Genomic DNA, 20,777 nt, shown 5'->3' with positions numbered 1-20,777 from the left:
TGTCAGTATCGAAGTACTGTTTACTGTTTATGCTTTTGCCTTTTACAAAACTTAATTAAAGCTGATCATTGTTGTGTGGTTTAACTTCGTAAAGTTAATAAATTAATCAAATTTACGTATTTTTTCCGTTTTTAGGGGAACAGATCTTGTTGAAAAAACAAAGAAATATATGTTACTTATTGGATTTAATTTAAATAAACCTACTGGCTAGGCCATGCTGCATACGTCATATGTGCAACTGTAGGTTAATTAATAAATTATACTTCTTAGCGCAGCACGCATCGCACTATCTCGGTGACTCCAGTGAGGCAGCTGACTTTACCGTTGGTAACATTTGACATATTTAAACAGTGGTGAAGTGATTAAATAAGTAATGGATGAAAATTGTGGCAAGTTTAAAGGCTGCAGTCATCGTCAAGAATTGTATTTTTTATTCATTTAAGTTAAATACATATGGTTCAAAATAATTGCAATTTTTTTTTTTTAGTTAGTCCTACCAGACTAATGACTATGTAGATAAAGTTACCCAAAGAATCGAAATCGGAATCGAATTTCAACTCTTGTGGTGAGAATCGAATCGGAATCGAATCGAACTGAAAATCATGGAATCGCACAACCCTATTCAAATCCGATTCGAACCCCTGGCAATGTTCGAGTCACGGATCCGATTCCGAATATCGAGCACAGAATAATTTAAAAAATAACTGATCAATTTAAAAAATAATGTGTGTCCTCTTTTTTTTTTTTTTAATTAACTGCATGTACTGGCACAATTATTCATTGCACTGAGATTGAAATGTTTAATATCCGCGTCGGTTGGGGGGCGGGCGGACCGAGCTCGGGATCCGAAAACCTCGCGCGCGCAAAGAGCCGCACCTGAGACCCACACGTGGGCCGTGCTCGACAGCACGGGCGCGCCGGAGTCGAACGCGGCGACCGTGAAGTGGTGCGAGTCGCGCAGCTCGTGGTCGAGCGACTGCTTCAGGTAGACGCTGCCGTCGTCCGGGTCGACGTGGAAGTACTCGGTCGAGTTGCTGCCGTCGTCCACGATCTCGTACCGCACCTGCTGGTTCATCCCTGGTCGCACGGGGAAAGAAAAAATAAATATATACATTGCACACAGTCAGGGGCGTAAACAGGAACAGGGTGGGGGGGGGGGGGAATTAGGGGTTCGAACCCCACCCCCCCCCCAGCACCAAATCTTTAATTAATTTCTTATTCATCACTCAAAACAAATTTCATATTAAAAATTAATAAAATTTTTTTACCATTACAATACTTTAAATTTAAGAACCGAAAACAGCTAAAATAGCACTATTTTACACCTTAAAATCCAAATTTTCCCGGGGGAGGACCCCCCGGACCCCCCAGCTCTAATACGGTGGCGGGGGGCGGGGGGGGGGGGTGGCCTATGCTTCTTATCACCCCCCCACGCATACACAAATCCTGGCTGCGCCACTGCACACAGTGTCCATTCGGACTTTCGTGAACAATTAAAAATAAAAAATTTAAAAAAAATAATTAATATGTACACCCAATAATGTAAACACCATATAAAATAAAACTGTTTCTTGACATTGTACCTTACAAAAAAAAATGGGTGCTCGTACTTAGGTACGCACGTGAGAAGTTATACTTCTTTGGCATCATTAAAAAATAGATTTTAATTGCATGCAAATAATTCTCCATGGTAGCGTTATTCTCCATGGTAGCGTTAAACGTTTAACGCAACCTTGTTGGAAGTCGCATAGAAGTATAACTTCAAAAAGCTCTGTTTTAATAATTTTGGTTAAGTACTGTAAAATATGAATTGCCATATAAGCACACATTTTTATTTTCCTTGCAATGTACCAGTTACCAAATAAAAGCTATTTCTAAATGCTCAAACTGGGAGAGAAAAAAAAAAAGTTGCAATTTAATTCAACCCAAATAAATACGTCAAAATTCAACAACCAGGCATGGATGGTGTAGCTGAGCCTTAAGGTCTCTACCTTAGAAAACAAAACAAGCTTTTGTCACCACTAGGGCAACTTAACAAGAGTGTTAAAGGTCTGCTCTTTCAACTATACTGTGTTTCCTATCAACCCTTAAACGCTTGTGGCTCACAAGAAGCAACATGTTCCAAATCGGGGACTTTTACCAACAGTTACACCCACACACCATTGTATCTGGATTTGACACTTTCATGTGACAGAACTAAAAAATTTTGACTTTAGGCTCTTTTTAATATTTAAATGCTGTGTAAAAAATTTTTGTGTGAGCTGTGCATAGTGTTATGGCTAGATAAAAAAAAAACTAATAATAACTTTTAAAACGTATTTTTAAATAAAATCACCCCATTCGGACTTAAGGCCCGGACTCACACACCATGTGGTTTCCCCCCCCCCCCCCCTCTTTTATGTTGTTCCTTTTTTTTTAAGGATTTCTAAAATTTTAACTCCACCTCCCTTGCATTTTTTGTGTGTGATGATAATATTATGAACAGTTGTGCACGTATTATTTACGCCCATTATAACACACTAAGTACATATATATGATGAAACTATTTGATTCACACCACAGATGCAAGGGAGGTATTGTGTTACAATTTTACACAAAATAGCCCTTGAGTACATGTACTGACGTACAAAACAGAAAAATAGTCAAATGGCGTGTAAGACTGGGCCTTAAACTCGCCTGGGTTTCTGCTAAAGTGTATCCCCTTTTTCATAGCCTATTTTAAGGGTGTATGTCCTGTTTCAGGTCATTATATTATACTTAAGTTCCACTCGGTAAAACCTGCCGACTCTTTGAGTGGCTGAACTTTCACAAAATTTAAAAAAAAAGAAAAAAGAAAATAGTATTGCATACTTTTGACACAATGAGCTGGAAAAGTTACATTTTTAACGTTTTTTGTGCAGTACGTATGGATAAGGAAAATGAAACGGAATACAAAACTGAAACTTATCAGGTTTGAAGTCAATTTTACTGGCTGCTATGTGATGGCTTAGTTTATTTTCAGACAAAAAAAAATATTTAATCTTAACTGGCCTTTTAGAAATCATCAGAACTTTAATGGTTTTTTTTTAAAGGGCTGAATAAAATTAAGTAAACATGTTCTGAAATTTTTTTTTAAAAAACTCTATAAACTCAAATATTTTCAGTTCTTTGTTCTATTTGGTTCTCCTTATTCACAATGCACAAAAATGTTAAAAACTAAACTCTGCCAGCTAATTAAGCAAAAAACCTCTACATATATGAACAGCTTGACGCTACACATTTTTCCTGGTTCGTACTCCTGGATATGCGATCAATTTTTAGCCTTGTTATAATTTATTTGCGCTACAAGAGCTCCAGATTATAAATGCCCGCAATTAGATTGAACCGAAGAGTACAAGAAAGGTTTAAAAAAAAAAAAGAAGGAGCTGAACGGAGTAGAATGGACTGCCCTAGAGCCTCATTTTCAACACTCAAACGATTCAAATCTTGTTATACGCACGGCTCTGATTTTTTTTTTTTTGATGTTCGGCCACTCAAAAAAGTTTACAAGCTCAACCGTGTTAACGTCAAAAACACAATAACGACCTTCAACGGGACGGAGCGACCCGATGATGCTCGACGGACGCCCGAGGCTCGGCTCCCCGGGGAGGGGGGGGGGAAAGGGAACCCACCGGTGTCGTTGTCCCGGGCGAGTATCTTCAGCACGGACGTCCCGAAGGGGGCCGCCTCCGACACGGACACGTTGTACGAGTCGTCGGTGAACTCGGGCGGGCAGTCGTTGACGTCCCGCACCAGGATCCGCACGGGCACCTCCGCGTGCACCCCGGAGACGGAGTCCGTGGCGCGGATCGTCAGCTCGTACTCCCGCTTCTGCTCGAAGTCCAGCTCGTCCACCACGGAGATCACGCCTGGCCAAGGGTTCGGAAACAACGCTTCAGCACATCGCAAACCGCGCCCCTCTCTCTCATCTGTTATCTGCTTGCAGATCCGAAACACTTTACGGCGTAAAAAAAATTGGTTGTCTGTAAAGTCGGTTCACGGACGATAGTTTGACGTGACAACGTCATAACAAAAACATTGATGAAATGATCGCATACTTGAATCATTTTTTTATTGAATTATCACTATTTTTGTACTGATGCAAAGGAGGAGTGAAATGAAATCTACGATTTAATTGATAAATTTTACTTTTTATTTGCGCTCGTTAATTCAAATATGTTTGTTACTTTAACGAAGAGATTATTTTTAACTGTAACTTTTATACATGTTTGCTATTCAACTTCGTCCAATCTGTGTTATTCTGTTAAGGATGGGACGATGATAAGGAAAAGTAGGAAACGAATGGGAGTGTTTTCAAGTTTAATGTGCTTCGAAAAAGTCAAATTGATGGTTGTTCCAATCGAGTGGAAGAGAGATAGATGTGGCGCAGCGTACAATGAGCGTAATGGGACACAGTGTAACGGGACAATGTGCGTAACGGGACACTTTTTCGTGCAAGCAGCTGGCATTCATCGATTTATTAGACGTTGTCACATCAAAAGCCTATATCGTTATTAAAACTATATGACTTTGTCTTTATCGTCGTCAAAAATTAAAACACATTTAATAATGAAGTCCATATCAAGCACAATTATACTGATAAACTGCTTCAACAATTTGTGGTAACACATTTCAAATGTGTACTTTAAACAATACTACCACAATGATACTGATCAATTGCTTCAACAATTTGTGGTAACACATTTCAAATGTGTACATTAAACACTACTGCTACATATATTGATGAGAGTAATTTAAACCAAAAATCTGCAACTAAAAAAATTCAATATTAATAAATATATATATATATACATGTTAAAAGCCCAAAATCATTATACATGTACATTTTCTGTAATTTTTCTCTATAGGCCTTTACTTATAACTGTATGATAACAGCTAGGGATTGTTTTAATTTGCTTTACTTTGAAAAACCATAGATAGGAGCTAAATAATAATTTTTTTTTTACTTTGTACATAACATTTCTTTGTAATGGTTCCATGTCTATTACTCTCTTTTTATTTTTTATTTACTGTTATTTGGATTAAATTTTCCTTGGACTCCTGTGAAGTGTGAAACAGATACTCAATGCCAAAAAAAAAAAAAAAACTAAACATCTGTTGTTTTTTGATGTGTAAACATCATAGCTCTCCGTATACGGCAATTCGTAGAGTAATTTTGCGAATGGAACGGAAATGTATGACCACGGTGCTTCCATCTGTGGTGGATGGCAAGAACCGAAGTTCACAAAGCCAAAGATAAATTTACAGTATTAACTGTCCAAATGAATTTTTACAAGAGGGCAGTATTTTAATTAATATTCCTTGTCTTAAATCATGCCCAAAGCAGGGGTTTAATATCATTTCAATTCTTTTTCACTTTTGTTGGAGCCATTTTATTATATAGTTTAATTTTTCGCTCTGCAAATGGAAAGATTTGATTGTCGACAAAGCTGCTCCGGCAGAAAATTCTAGAGGCGGTGCAGAAACTCAGAGTGATTCACCGAGAAATTTAGTCGAAAACACAATTTTAATATATATAATCAAGTTTGGCATTATTTTATGTTAATTGTTTTTGCTGAGTTTCATATTATAAGTTTATGTGAAACATGAGAACACGTGAATTTTCTCGTTACATAGGTTATATAGATGTTTATACATCACTGCCGAGTACTGAAAGATTTTTTTTTTTACTTCTCTCATCAACGAGAAATTCTTTTCTTTGTCTACAACGTGGTGACATGCCTGTCAATCTTTATTAAGATGACATGCCACATCATCTTTACAAACACATGCCAGTTTATTATACATAAAATTACATGTCCAGCTACGTATCTACATTACAAAAAGCATGCCTATCTATTACTGATAGGATAAAAAGACTGAGTGTCAATATTTAATATATTATAAGAAAACTTGGGTGGTTATCACTATTACCACCCCCCCCCCCCCCCCACCACCTCCCCCAATAAAACCAAAAATCATAATTTCTTAAGTTAAACCACTGCAAGTACCCCTTCGAATATGTCACTGTGCCTAACTCAATTAGAACCCAATTTAAAATTTCTCTACAGTGATACCTCTCTTCGGATAATGCATAATTTTTTCACATTCCATTTAAAACAAGAAATGTATCCTTCTCTATTACAGTAAATTTCATTATTTATTTCTGTTAGGACATTCCAAGTGGTATTGTCCCTTAACTCTATGAATTAAAGTACACGTTAAAACGATTGAATCAGTATTATTTCTCTAAAGATTGTTGAATGAAGTATACACCCCTTTATTTTCTAGTATTCAAACGTGATCATCGTCAGTAACATGAAATGTTAGAAATTTTTTTCCCCACACATCAAAATCCTTAATTCAGTTATATGAAGTCTAAAATAGAGTTAACTTATTTAATCATTGTGAATAACGAATGTTATTTAAGTTCTAAGTAATTATGTTAAAACATGAATGAAAAATCATGTGTGCATGCAAAACAACTAATTATATACTTCTACAGATTTGGAATTCCTTTAATATGCTTCCTCCAAAAATTGCTTACACAACTGCTAACATTCCGTGAAATAACAGTAACAAAATTTTACAAAAGTGCTTTAGGTTTCGGCAAAAAATATCTCTCTAAAGTAATAAATTTTAATGTAATAAATTTGTAACACATATCAAAACTAACTTACACATTTAATTTGTTTGATAATTATCATCATGCATTATAAAAGCTATTAGGTACATAAATATTTTTAGTTCTGCTTAAACAATTTTCTTATAATTTTTTTTACAAATAACAATATGATTAAAAACTTAAGTGACACTAATTACACACAAATTTAAATTCTGAATATTTGAAGAAAAAGATGTGCCCAACAGTATAAAATACATAAAACAAAGACATATTAACCACACACAAATAGACAAGACCAAACTTCATGCATTCCTAAAGACCACGGATGTAACAAAGTGGCACAAACAAATCAATTTTTTTTTGCTTGCAATGAAAAATGCATAGAAGCAACACAAAAGCACATACAACCAACATTCAATTCACAAACAAGTGCACAAATTCACTGAAAACCCCATGATGACATTGAACGTTCACGGAATAACAATTTTTCAATCATATCTTTTCCAAGGGCCAAAAAATTATTTTCAAATAAGAATTTTAAAACATTCATACAACCCGAAGTAAAGTAAAAGAAAGCTACTGTATGTATAGATCATTCTTACAGCCTAGAATGGGTTCAATAAATGTACAATTTTAATATTATCACATACATGAAGTATCACAGAGTGTATAGTCCAAACAAATAGGAAATGGTACAGTGTTTGTGGGAAAAGTAGCAATGTTCAATCTCGTAAAATGAACCATGATTTCATCATTACAACTACCTATGTTGGCATAAAATCAAAAATAAATAAAATAAAACCTCATTAACAAAAAACTGAAGGGACCACAATTTTGGCGCTTACTAGCAATAGTTTGTATTAACCAGACTATTTAAAAATTAGTTCATCACAATTTTTGTCAAATTTCTAAAGAAAATTTATATAAAGTTATTAACATTTTTCTTGGTTTCTTGGTTACGTCATACATAAAAATCCTAAAAGTACGGAGTTAGTGCTCCAAAAAAAAAACTTCTACATATTTTTAAGCCATAAAAAAATATATTTTTTATGGATAAAAAATTACAGTTTAAAGGTTAAGTATACCTGAGGTTAAATCATAACAGAATTTACTATAGCAGAATGTAGGTACCAAAGATCGAGAAATTACCTACACGGAGACGTACCGTAATCTTAAATGAATATGGTATGTACTTGTTAAGCTGTTTTTCCCATTCTATACCTAAAAATTAAAAATGTGAAGTTTCCTGTAAAATAATGATGTCATCTCCATTGGTATAGAATGGGAAAAACAGCTATATTATATATTATAATTATAATTTATATCAATGAAAATCCTTGGCATTACAACTCCTATGTAATTTCCAGGGACTGTGTTCTACTTTGTATTAATAGGAATCTTGTGTTAACAGAATTTTTATTAACGAGGTTTCACTGCATAGGTGACAAGATGGGTGATTGTAAATCACTGCATAAAATATGAATGGCAGTGATGCTCATTCAAAACAAGTGCCCGAACTGAAGCAAAAAAATGTATATATCATACTCACAAACAAATAACAAATTAAGAAGCCACAATTTCCCACGTATGAACTGCAGGTTCCAAATTACGGAGAGTATTTCAGACATTGCTTGGACTAAACATTTTTTTTTTAAATTCAGCCCAGAGTGTAAAATGTTTTAGATACATGTGCCCGAAAGTCGTGCAAAAAATAAAACAAGCGCAAGCAAGCACAAGCATTTACAGCAATAGTAAAAAAAAAATGTAATAATATACTCACAAGGGCCATTGTTACTGTCTGGGGCTGTGAATAGGAAACACAAAATACCATAATCAGTACCCAATCTATAACCATCTGAAAATATTAATTTTTTTTTTTTTTTGCAGAATTAGGATAGATCAGAGAAGAAGAAAATGCTAAAACTATTATCAGTCTCCATGCTTTTATTATTATTTTTTTTAGTCTTTAAAAATTGAAACCAATTTTTTTTTTTTGTAAATAGTAATTAGGTATATATGTACTTCATTAAATTCCCCAAACAATTGCACTGTTAACTTAAAATTAATTAGAATTCATTTCTTAGTAAGCATGCAATTATATAAAAATATATTATTTATTAGTATGTATTAGGACCTTAATGAAGATTGATTATATAAATGTGTTTTAATTACAATAAGTGATTTTGCAATCATAAATAAAACAATTTATGCTATGAAATTAACTGCTGAAAGTAGTAATTTTGTTACGTGTTATGCTAAGTATTACATCATATGTTACGTTTTAATGTACTAATCTATATAAACATATATTAGTGATATGTTGGTTCTACATTTTTCCGGTTCTCGGTTCAATTTCGGTTTGTTAAAAATCTGTTTCCAGTTCTCGTCTCTCAGTTTTAGGTTAACCTCCACACAATTTCAAGTTGTACTCACGATACAGTATACCCTAATTAATGGTGTGTTTTGTTTAACATGACTTATAAGTGCCCCGCTTTTCCATATAATTAGACCACAAATAAAATCAGCTAGTCCCTAGGTAACACAGTTGCTTCACGTCTTACTAAATAGCTGCTGGAGCAACATTGTACCAACATAGTGTGGTGCAGCAATATACAGCAATGCAAAATAATAGCTAGTTTTTTTTTTTTTTTTTTTGCTGGGTCAGTATTTCATTTAGTCACAACAAAAAAAAATTGCTTGAGAGAAATTTAAATGCTTCTTTACAAGAGATTAAGTAAATTATAAAAAATAAATAATAAAATCTAATACTGGAGTAGCCCCGTAGGGTGGAAGTGCTGAAGACTGGCATATGAAAGGAAAAACACCCTACTGCAGAATGGGGTGGGAGTGATGGAAAAACTCGGCCAGTCAGTGCTGCAGGAATGAGAGAGAGAGACAGTGATGTAAAGAACCGGTCTTGTGGCCTTGAAGGCTTTTAGAGTGAAGGCAAGTGACAGAACAAAGGAATTTTTTGTTCTGAGTGCTCAAAGACAACTTAAAATCATGGTGGTTTATTTTCTGATTAAGTTTTAAAAGTATTTTAGCCAGTGTTATTTTTCTGTATGTCTATTTTTATTTGAAATGATCATCCCTGTATGCTAGTCAAATGAGGGACAAAAAAAGGGTCGGAATCTCAGCACGAAAACTCTTTTGTTTACTTTGGGCCGCTTCCTACCACGGTATCCTTCTTTCCATCTAGGCCTGTAATTTTCAAAGATTTACAAACCATTTACTCGCCAAATGGGACTCGAAGTGAAGTTAAAAGATGTAGTGTAGTGTGTGTTGTTCACTGACCATATACCATGGCATTGTACCAAGAAAAGGATTAGCTGCTATGCTTTCCGTGGTATTTTTTTATTTATTTATTTAAAATTGTGACATGCCCACAGACAGTCGTTAGACTTGGGTACAGACATTATATTTAAGGTTCTTGGTGCCAGTTTAATTGCTGAGAACCGGCATAACCAAGAACCGGAAACCTGTTCTTAGCTATCACTAATATATACAAGAGTGAACCCATGTCAAATGATAAAAAAATTTTGATGCAGTCCTAAAATGTTACATGAATTGTAATTCCAAACAAAATATAAATTAATTTGTACGTTAAGTGAGAATAAGCTATCCAAATTATGACTCCAAAAAAAATTTCAATGTTAATTATCTGTAATAATCATAGTTTACAAAATTTTATTCCCTCATCAGAAAAACTAAGTTATTAATCCTCAGAACTAATAGAATTGGTTTACTAATATGCACACAATACAGTTTGCATGATGCATTCAACTCAAAACAACACTACAACCTACAGCACAGAACACTGGACCAAATTGAGTTATGGAAAGAAAATTTTTTTTTTCGCATTACGAAAAAAAAATTGAATACAATTGAAATCAATGAAAAATACTAACCCACGCATTAAAGTTTGTTTATGCTATGCTCAGGTTAAAGGTGGAAATAACAATAAACCTGGCCACACGATTCGTTCAAGTATCCAATACACGGAGCGTTATCGTAAGAGACCGTAGGCTACGACTCCGCAAATCTCTTTACGTTAAGGGCCGAAGTCGTGATTTTTCACCGGCTGTCGTTTTCAAAAAGAGTCCTGATCCGAGTTGCCCGTGATCAGGCACGTAAGTACGCCTTTTTGCGGCTTGGCGTGAAAGGCATGTAATTGAAACGGAAGAACTCGAGTTGTAATTTTTAGCCCGCATCGAAAAATTGATTCCATGAAGTTTTATTTTCCCCCGGTCATTGATTCCAGTGTTCTCAAACCAATATGCATTTTCATTGCAAAACACTCAGGATCGGGGGGACGACGCCGGCTTCCGTCTACCGCTACTCTCGCATGCCCAAGACAAAAAAAATCCACACACGCTCCAGCTCTCGGTTGGAGAGGGAAAGAGAGAGGGGATCTTCGGGCCCGAACCTGTGTTGAAGTCCAGCGCGAACTCCTCAAAGTCGTTCCCCTCCACGATGCTGTAGATGAGCTTTCGCCCGAGCGGGGACTCCGCCCGCACGCTCACCGCCAGCGGCGAGTGCAGCTCGATGTTCTCCGGCACCGAGTCGGCGTAGAACTGCTTGTCGAACACCGGCATCGACTGGTCGATCACCTTCACGTGGACGGGCACCTCCGTCGAGCAGGGCGTGATACCTGTGGCACGTAGTGGCAAGTGCTGCAAGGAACACTCAGACTTCGACATATGTATACTCTTATTTATATATTTATTTATTATGGACGGTCTCCGGGTAAACGGTAACAAGTCACGTTTTGGTGATTTTTAGTTTATTCCAGCAACAAACTCTTAAGTATACTTAGAATATGTAATGCATTTTTAATCATTGGCAACTATGTTGGTAAATATGTTGGTAAATAAAAGAATAATGCAAGAAAATTTTAAGTATTTAAATTCAATTTTTATCTAAGAGTTTTTTTGTTTCTCCTGCAAAAAGTGAATTCTTGACTTATTACCTTTTACCCGGATACCGTCCATTTATTTATTTATCTTGTTCAACCAGCAGCACAGAAGCACTGTTGAGACAGTCCCTGCATTTCTCGCATAGTTAGCGCCACCTGTTATGAATTTCAATTTTTAATTCAGATTTGGCATGTTCCAAATGGCAGGATTGTTTGTTAAGAAACCGTAACACGCATAGTTTTTTCTTAATGGTGTACTTTATCAGTTAGTAACATTTATTTTTATTGTAAGTAAATGATTATTGATTGGTCAATAATTATTAATATCCTGAGCCAATATCAATGAAGTGAGTAATAAATTTTGTTTGTTCGTGTTTATTAATTTATTTTAATTTGAATCAAACTTTTAATAAATAATAATAATAATAATTGGATTCTTAAATACATGAAAAAGAAATGAAATCCAAAAAAAAACCCTGTGTTGTGTTATATCGTTTCTAATCATTGTGTAAAATGGCATTTCATTATTTTAAGTAGTTTACCAATAATTAAGTTACATTATTTGGTTAGTTTAGGTTAGTAAGATTAAAAATAATATAGACTTGTGTAAATGCTCGGTAAAAAACATGCCAACACTTGCTTACATATGTTTGATATTTCAGTTACCACAAAAGCTATAACATCAACATTGCGTTAATATCAAGGAAATAAAATTCAAATAATTCAAATGACATTTTGGCTATATTGATATTGTTATCATTTTTATCCTCTAAATACTTTCCTTTTATAAGTTTTCTTTTATAAAATTGTCTTCTTTCTCGCTTTTTTTCTCTCTCTCTGCCATTTTAACACTTATGATGTACTTACGAGTATGTACTGCCAAATAAGTTTCACTTCTCTTACGTGTTCAGAGTTCCAAGTTACACGGGCTCTTATTTTTTTTTTATTTGTTGCACATTATTTTATTTTTTTCCCCTGAGACCTGGGGACATATGTATTTGAAAGGGGTAGGTTGAAAATACTCTTTGTGAACCAAACGCGAGGTTCAGGATGCAAATGAGAGGGTCCAGGGAAGGACGAAGACACTGCCCAGGGGAAAGAATAAGCGTCGCGAAGGAAGCAGCAGTAGCCAGCCAACGTCACACCTTGATTCAAGCTCGAGGTTCAGGATGCAAATGAGAGGGATCAGGGAAGGACGAAGACACTGCCCAGGGGGAAAGAGAAGCTTCGCGAAGGAAGCAGCGGTAGCCGGCCAATGTCACACCTTGATTCAAGCTCGAGGTTCAGGATGCAAATGAGAGGGATCAGGGAAGGACGAAGACACTGCCCAGGGGGAAAGAGAAGCTTCGCGAAGGAAGCAGCGGTAGCCGGCCAATGTCACACCTTGATTCAAGCTCGAGGTTCAGGATGCAAATGAGAGGGTCCAGGGAAGGACGAATACACCGCCCAGGGGAAAGAGAAGCGTTGCGAAGGAAGCAGCGGTAGCCGGCCAACGTCACACCATGATCCAAACGCGAGGTTCAGGATGCAAATGAGAGGGATCAGGGAAGGACGAAGACACCGCCCAGAGGGGGGGGAAATGAACGCCGGTCCAACACGTCACCTCCGTCGTAGGCCGCGATGATGAGCTCGTAGGGCGTCGCCAGGCCGCGGTTGTGGCCGTCCAGGTTCTGCTTGAGCTGCACCTCCCCTGTCTTGCGGCTGACTTTGAACAGCTCGCCGTGGCCCTTGATCAGCTCGTAGCGCACCTCGCCGTTCTCGCCCTTGTCCGAGTCGACGGCGTGCACCTGCCGTCGGGGACGCGAAAAAACAAAGGCGAGGCGTGTGAATTTCACGAGCGCCACTTTTCCGTCGTGTTGGGCAACATCTTATGAAAAAAAAAACAAACACTGATAAAAATAAAATTGTTTGTCTGTAAAGTCGGTTCACGGACGATAGTTTAACGTGACATCATCATAACAAAACATTGATGAAATGATTGCATATATTTTATGAATAAAATTTAATCATTTTTATTGAATTATCACTATTTTGTATGGATACAAAGAAGGAGTGAAATGAAATCTAAAATTTAATTGATAAATTTACTTTTATTAGTACTAAATTTAAAAGCTACTTTTGAAAAGCCCGCCATAAACTATTTAATATAATAGTAGATTCATAGGCCAATCGAGTGGAAGGGAGATAAATGAGGCGCAAGCGTACAATGAGCGTAACGGGACACAGCGTAAAGGGTCAAAGTGCGTAACGGGAGACTTTTTCGTGCGTGCAGCCGGCGTTTATCGATTTACTAGACATTGTCACGTCAAAAAAACCGATACAATCCAATTGGCGATACATGTCTCCAAAAGATCCGATAACCAATAAAAAACCAATCCAAAATCTTTTGTCTCCAGTAATTCAGTACCTTAATTAAAAGGATAATGTGGTAGATGACAAAACGATGCTGAACAGATAATCCAAACGGCACAAAGACAATATAGCAACGCACAGGAGAACCCAGCGATGAAATTAAACAGATATTCTGGCAACACAGCACAGACAAACACAGTAAGCATCCTAAGAGAAAACAATTGAGACGTTTCGGAAACTGAGATCTATTCCCATCAACAGGCACCGTAACTACTACACTTGGAGAAGGTTCAAAAATGACTTTCCACAACCAGGATATCAATAATGTCTTGTGCTAATGCTTTCCACACTTTATTTCTAAAAGCTTATTTGGCCTTCTTCTTCAATATTAATTTCAAATAAATTTATTTTATTCACAATATTACATTTTAAAACTTTTTTGACATAAATCTATAAAGACTATGCCAGTTAATTCTGAGCAAAAAAAATTTTTTTAAATTAAATCTACATTTGAAAGGTTAAATAAATAAGTCATCTCTTCCATATGCGGTATCAATAGAAATATTTAAATGACAATAACTAACACGTACATGATTACATTCATGGTATACAAATAAAAAACAAAAAAATTTAGATAAAGGTTTATAAGCAGTAAATATATAATAAGTATCTGAAAAGTTAATGAAAACATTGCCTGTCACACAGCCATTTTTTTTTGTTGCAACTGAAAGTAACAGCCATAGCTTCATTTGAAGATGCATTGAAAAATATTGTTTTTATGTTTAACATTTTAGTAAATCTTGTAGCGCACAAAAAAAAATTAAATTTTTATAAATATGAAAGATTAAGTTTACTTTGGAATCCAAACTTGCAGAGATGTAATTATTATGCCTAAATCATTAATTTGGCTATTTTCTTACTAAGCCGGTTTATTAAAGCATGTAACGTGTCAAGTTTTCACTTTGAAATACGCGTAAACGCACCTTCGTAATAAAATCCCCCTTCATGGCGTCGACAGAGACGACAGCATAGTAAGGCAAGTTGACGAACATCGGACAGTTGTCGTTGATGTCCAATATCGTGATGTTGACAACGACATGGGCCACGTTGGGGCTGTCTCCTCCGCTGTCGTCACTCCTCGCCTACAAGCAGAAGAGCGAAGGACTTGCACAACAAAGGTCAAAATCGTAGCTTGAGTAGGGTTGGGTGATGCTCTGTTGTTCAATCTGATGCCAAGTCGAAACGAATATGGCCAAAACATTTCTAGGGTAACAGGTATTTTGAATCAATGATTATTTTTTTTTCCTCTCCAAAGTCTGGAGATTAAAAAATTTCATTACTATGAGCTAACGCAAGATTAAAAATAACTGGTATTATTTAAGCATACATAAGACAATCTTAAACGACCAACAACACTGATTTGTACTTAGTATCAAAAATAGGGATGAGCCAATCAAATCCTCAAATACCATAAAAACCTTAGTATTCGAAAAATTAAAAATATTCAAAGTGCAATGGAAGGCATATAAAGATAAATGGTGTGACATATTTATCGTTGAGTGTTATTCTATGCATTTAGATTTCGTAAAGTATATTTTCCTACACAATTTTGGAACACATTAAATAAATTAGCCTTGCTATTTATGGAAACTAATGCTTCAGAATAAGTGGTTTCAAATACACTAGCATTTTTTAAGAACGCATTAGTCGTGCTTAGTGAGGGATAGGTGTACATTTTATAAAAGCTTGGTTTTTAAAAACAATTTTTTTTATATTAAATTTAATTATCACTTAAACCAGGGATCAACATTATAGCAAATGAGTAACCCCTTGATGTTTTTTTTAGAAATGTTGGTGTACCACTAGGCACCAGGCCTACTCAATATTTAATTTTATATATTATTATATAAGCTATGATTATTTTTGAAATTTAGCAAAAAATAAAATGTATATTGCAAAATTGCAGTTTTATTTATAAAAACAATAATTATGGGCATTAATTCTAAACAAAGAACATTACAAAAAAAAAAGTTTTAGACAATTATTTCAAATTGAGTCCAAAAATCAAGATACATATAAAAAAATAGCCTTTTTTTGTGGGAAACCTGTTGCTGTTTGTTCACTATCAAACTTTCAATATCAGGAGGCAAAGTCAATGGAACTTAAACTTGACAGCATATGATTACATACCACCTTCAACATTGCCACGTACCACTAGTGATACGCGTACCACCGGTTGGGAAACCCCTGACTTATACTATAACAAGTAAAATTTGCATGCATCTTTACGTATTGTAAAATATTTTATTTTGCAGTTGTGGGATAAAAAAATAAAAAAAAAAACATCAAAGTAAGTAAATTGAAAACAAGAAATTTCTTTAGGCAGTAGAACTGCAGGTGCAATAGAAAAATACTTTAAATGATAGTGTGATAAAATCTGAGAAGGAGAAAATTTTCAACATTTAAAGCTTAAAGTTATCTAAGTTGCGCCGAACTTGTGTTCGCCACAGTGAGCCTTCGGCCGTCTTCGGCCTTCAACGGCGTTAGTGTCGTGTTCCTACCCCCTCTCCTCTCCACATCCCGCTTACCCCTCCCGTCCATTCCAGTTTCTGGTCACCCTCCCTCCTTCCCCTTCTTAGGAACTATTTTCTTTGCATGCGGACTTACATCCCACTTAAATTATATGGACGTAGTTATGCAAAAAGGAACCAACCCACAATTTTGTTATATTTTATTTGAAAATCAATTAAAATAGTACAAGGTTGATCGTACCGTCGTTGCTATTATTATATCAGTACTTATACTAGACCATTAAAATTATACCCCACATTATGTTATCAATACGAGAATTACAATTTATAATTAACTTTTAACTTCAAAATACTCAGAATATGTTTCGTGTGGGTCGGTTACTTTTTTGCATAACTTCGTCCATATATGAGCTCTCGACCACATGCATCTCCCACGACGGGCGCGGGGTTTCGGATCGCGTTATTACCTGGACGATGAGCTCGTAATGGTCTTTGGTCTCTTGGTCAAACCTCCTCCCCGTGGTATCTAAGTTAAATTAAATTAAGGGTGGGTTTCGTGTTCGCATTACCTGGACGATGAGCTCGTAATGGTCTTTGGTCTCTTGGTCGAACCTCCTCCCCGTGGTATCTAAGTTAAATTAAATTAAGGGTGGGTTTCGTGTTCGCATTACCTGGACGATGAGCTCGTAATGGTCTTTGGTCTCCCGGTCGAACCTCCTCCCGGTCGTCCGGACAGCGCCGGAGGTCGGCCCGATCGCGAACATGTCGGTGGGGTTGAGGACGGCGAAGACTACGTGCTCGTTGAGCACGCTTCCCAGGACGTTGACGACCGCCACGGTCGAGACCTTGGTCGAGTTCTCGACGACGGCGCCCTCGTAGGCGTCCTTCTGGAACCGCAGGCCGGAGTTCCCCGAGCTCTCCACGCGGACGTCGACCCGCGCCACGCTCGAGAACTTCCCATCGGAGACGCGAACGCGAAGCGCGTGGGAGGGGCCGCCGCCCGTCAGGCCCGCGGGGTCGGCGACGCTGAGGGTCCCTCCGGCGGCGTCCATCGCGAAGAGCCCGCCCGCGTTGCCGTCGACGATGTCGTAGCGGAGCGCCGTGATCCCGGGCGAGTCCGCGTCGGCGGCGGAGACGCTCAGCACCGAAACGTCGCGGTACGTCGGCAGCAGCACGGTGGCGCCGTACCGCGGCGAGGCGAACTCCGGGGTGCAGTCGTTGACGTCGAGGACCGAGACGCGAACCCGGGCCGTCGCTTCCGACGACAGCCGCGGCTTCCCCAGGTCCGACACCTTCACGTGGAAGTCGAACTCAGGAAACGTCTCGTGGTCCAGCTCCATGACCGTCCGGATCGCTCCTGTCGACAGGAAACACACGGAATCCACTTAACGTACCGCTTGAACAAACCAGCACTAAAATCCAACCACCAGAATTTTTTTCGTACGCAGGGGCGCAACAATTAAATTTCCATAGGGGGGGGGGATAATATAGCTTTTTATAAAGAATCATCTATCCCCTCTATTGATGCGGAGGGGTCCTCCCCCGGGAAAATTTGTATTTCAAGGTGGAAAATGGTGCTATTTAAGCAGTTTTATCATCTACAAATTGATTACACAGCACTTTCTTTGCCCCGTTTGCCCCCACTTCAAAGTTTCAGAGGGGGGGCAAAATACCCTTGCACCCCCCAAACCCCCTGTTGTTGCACCCCTGGTCGTACACTTGGTTTGCAGTTCAGAGCTTTCGGTACATGCTAGGAGTAACATAAAAATTTTCTTTTTAGTTCATTAGAGAAGGACTTGTTTAGTAGAAAAAAACATTTATAAACAATGAAATATGGTTACATAATGAATATTACATAGTAGCAAAATAATTTAGAACACTACCACCCTGACCTTACACAAAAAATAATAGAGACTAACACCGGACAGCTCTATACTAGAAAGTAAAATCACAAGCAAAACCTAGCGGCAAGAAGTGTGACAAAAAATAAAATATTTTACTGATTATAACTGCCACATTATATTATTTGTTATCTGGTGTCAACCATGATTAAGGGGCCCGCCTACCTGGTCACACAGATGGTGAAAACAACGCGATTTCCAAACTACTCAAGATATCCTTGTGGGGTATGTTTACAAAAAGCATTTAAGAGTTCGCTGAGGCCCGAAAAGTACTTTTAATTTCGGATCATGTTTTTAAACTGTATTTCTAGAAGAGTTAAAATGGCTAAAATGCATGTTTTCAGAGTAATTTTTAGGCGTAAAACAACCAGTACAGATTATTATAAGCACTTAAGCGACTTGCATTACACCTTTATCTTCATTTCTCCGCCATATAATGTTGCGGTCACCGCTCAAATTTCACGGTTATCCTGTGACGACGAGAAGACTGCGCGTCAGTTCAGAGACTTGCGCTTAGAGGCGACACAGCGCTAGAAATACCATCAAGCGTCGCGCTTAACATACCGCCTCACTAACACACATACACCCCTGACGAGGCGGGCCCCTTAACATCTTTTTTTTTTTAAATTTAAATCTCTGGAGGTTCCCCCTTCTCCCAACATTCCCAACCAAAAAATAAATAAATAATTTTCCGAAGAGGGGAAAAAAACTTAATTTTGTTGTCATAAGTTGCTACCAGGGGCGTATGCAGGGGTGATATGATAGGGATGTTCTCCTCCCCCCTCCACCCAGGATCTATTATTCTTACCAAAACAAAATGGAAATACTTTAAAAAAAAAAACAGCGGGAAAATTGGCTCTAATCCCACTCACCTCCAGACATACAGACACACACACACACATGAAATTCTGCATGCACTCCCGGTTGTTTTTATATGTGTGTATTAAACAGATACAATGTTCCTACTGGGCGTGCCATGTGACATCTATCGGACTGAGGTGACTACGACGCCAGGTTTTCACAAAAAAAAAAAAAAAAAAAAAACATTGGTTGTCTGTAAAGTTGGTTTACGGACGATAGCTTAACGTGACAACGTCATAACAAAACATTGATGAAATCATTGCATACTTTTATGAATAAAATTGAATCATTTTTATTTTAATAATAAAATAAATAAATACTTGAAATTATACTAGTAATCAGATTTTTAAAATGCAAAGCATAATTAACCTTTATTGCCGAAATTGTTGTTGTAATAAGCTATGAAAAAAACAACCACATCAACTTTTCACTTCACTTTATAAACAGTCGTCGAAACAGTTCACATGTAGATGACTTCTTGTAATTAATTTTAAAAACTGGCGTTTAGCTATAAAGTTCAAATATATAATTATGAACAAGTTTTCATATAAATAAACTGTAATCGAATATCTGTCATCAATTATATGAATCACCATAAATTTTTAGTCAGTTGTAACATAACCTATTGTTACTGCACTCGCCGACAGCGTAAAGGAACACAGCGTAACAGAACAATGAGCGTAACGGGACACAGCGCAATGGAACAATGAGTGTAACGTGACACAGCCGCAACGGGACACAGCCACAACGGGACAATGTGTGTAACGGGACACTTTTTCGTGCTTGCAGCCGGCGTTCATCGATTTATTAGACGTTGTCGCATCAAAAACACAAATATCTTGGAGCTGTCCCGTGTAAGCCTCCCGTGCCCTGTCCGCCGGAAGCCCGAACCTGTGCTGGAGTCGACGCGGAAGAACCTGCGCGGCAGGGCCTCGACGATGTCGTAGCTCAGGAGCGCGTTGAGCTCCGAGTCGGCGTCCTCCGCCCGGACGACGAGCGGCTCGCTGCCGTTGGCCAGCACCAGCGAGCCAACCGCGGCGGACTCGCTCACCGCGCCGGCGTACGCCGCCTGAACGAAGCGGGGCGCGTTGTCGTTGCGGTCCAGGACGTGGACGATCAGGCAGCACCGCGCCTTCGCCGCCGCCTGGAACAAAGACACCCCGAGTTCCAAGCCGGTTCCCTCTACTCGCAAGAGGACAAATCAGATTTCCTACCGAACTGAGATGTAACGTGTGTACCCGTGTTACACGTTGCAAAAGGTTAATTGGACGTAGTCATGCAAAAAAGGAACCGACCAACCCACCCGAAACCTATTCTAAATACGTATTTTGAAGTTAAAGTTAATTATAAATTGTAATTCTCGTATCGATAACATTAATGTGGGTTTAATTTTTAATTTTTAATGGTCCAGTATGAATACTGATACAATAATAATAGCAACGACGGTACGATCAACTTGGTACTATTTCAATTTATTTTCAAATAAAATATAACAAAATTGTGGGTATGGTTCCTTTTTGCATAACTACGTCCAATTCGTATGTCTTGTGTTGCAGCTCAGGGCCGGCGCGTCC

At 37.7% G+C, this 20,777-nt stretch overlaps 1 protein-coding gene across 1 annotated transcript in view; it reads right to left on the bottom strand.

Moving 5' to 3' along the window:
- LOC134540888 (fat-like cadherin-related tumor suppressor homolog) overlaps positions 1-20,777 on the bottom strand; it is an 898,605-nt gene that overhangs the window by 63,829 nt on the left and 813,999 nt on the right. The window contains 8 exon segments of the mRNA XM_063383917.1: positions 877-1,077; positions 3,651-3,887; positions 8,424-8,447; positions 11,070-11,294; positions 13,162-13,345; positions 14,894-15,052; positions 17,113-17,798; positions 20,095-20,347. Coding sequence (XP_063239987.1) covers positions 877-1,077; positions 3,651-3,887; positions 8,424-8,447; positions 11,070-11,294; positions 13,162-13,345; positions 14,894-15,052; positions 17,113-17,798; positions 20,095-20,347 — 1,969 coding nt within the window.

The sequence above is a fragment of the Bacillus rossius genome, chromosome 17, assembly GCF_032445375.1.
Source record: "Bacillus rossius redtenbacheri isolate Brsri chromosome 17, Brsri_v3, whole genome shotgun sequence".
Taxonomy (NCBI): domain Eukaryota; kingdom Metazoa; phylum Arthropoda; class Insecta; order Phasmatodea; family Bacillidae; genus Bacillus; species Bacillus rossius.
Note: the sequence above shows the minus strand (reverse complement) of the source record. Positions and strands in the feature narration are given on the sequence as shown.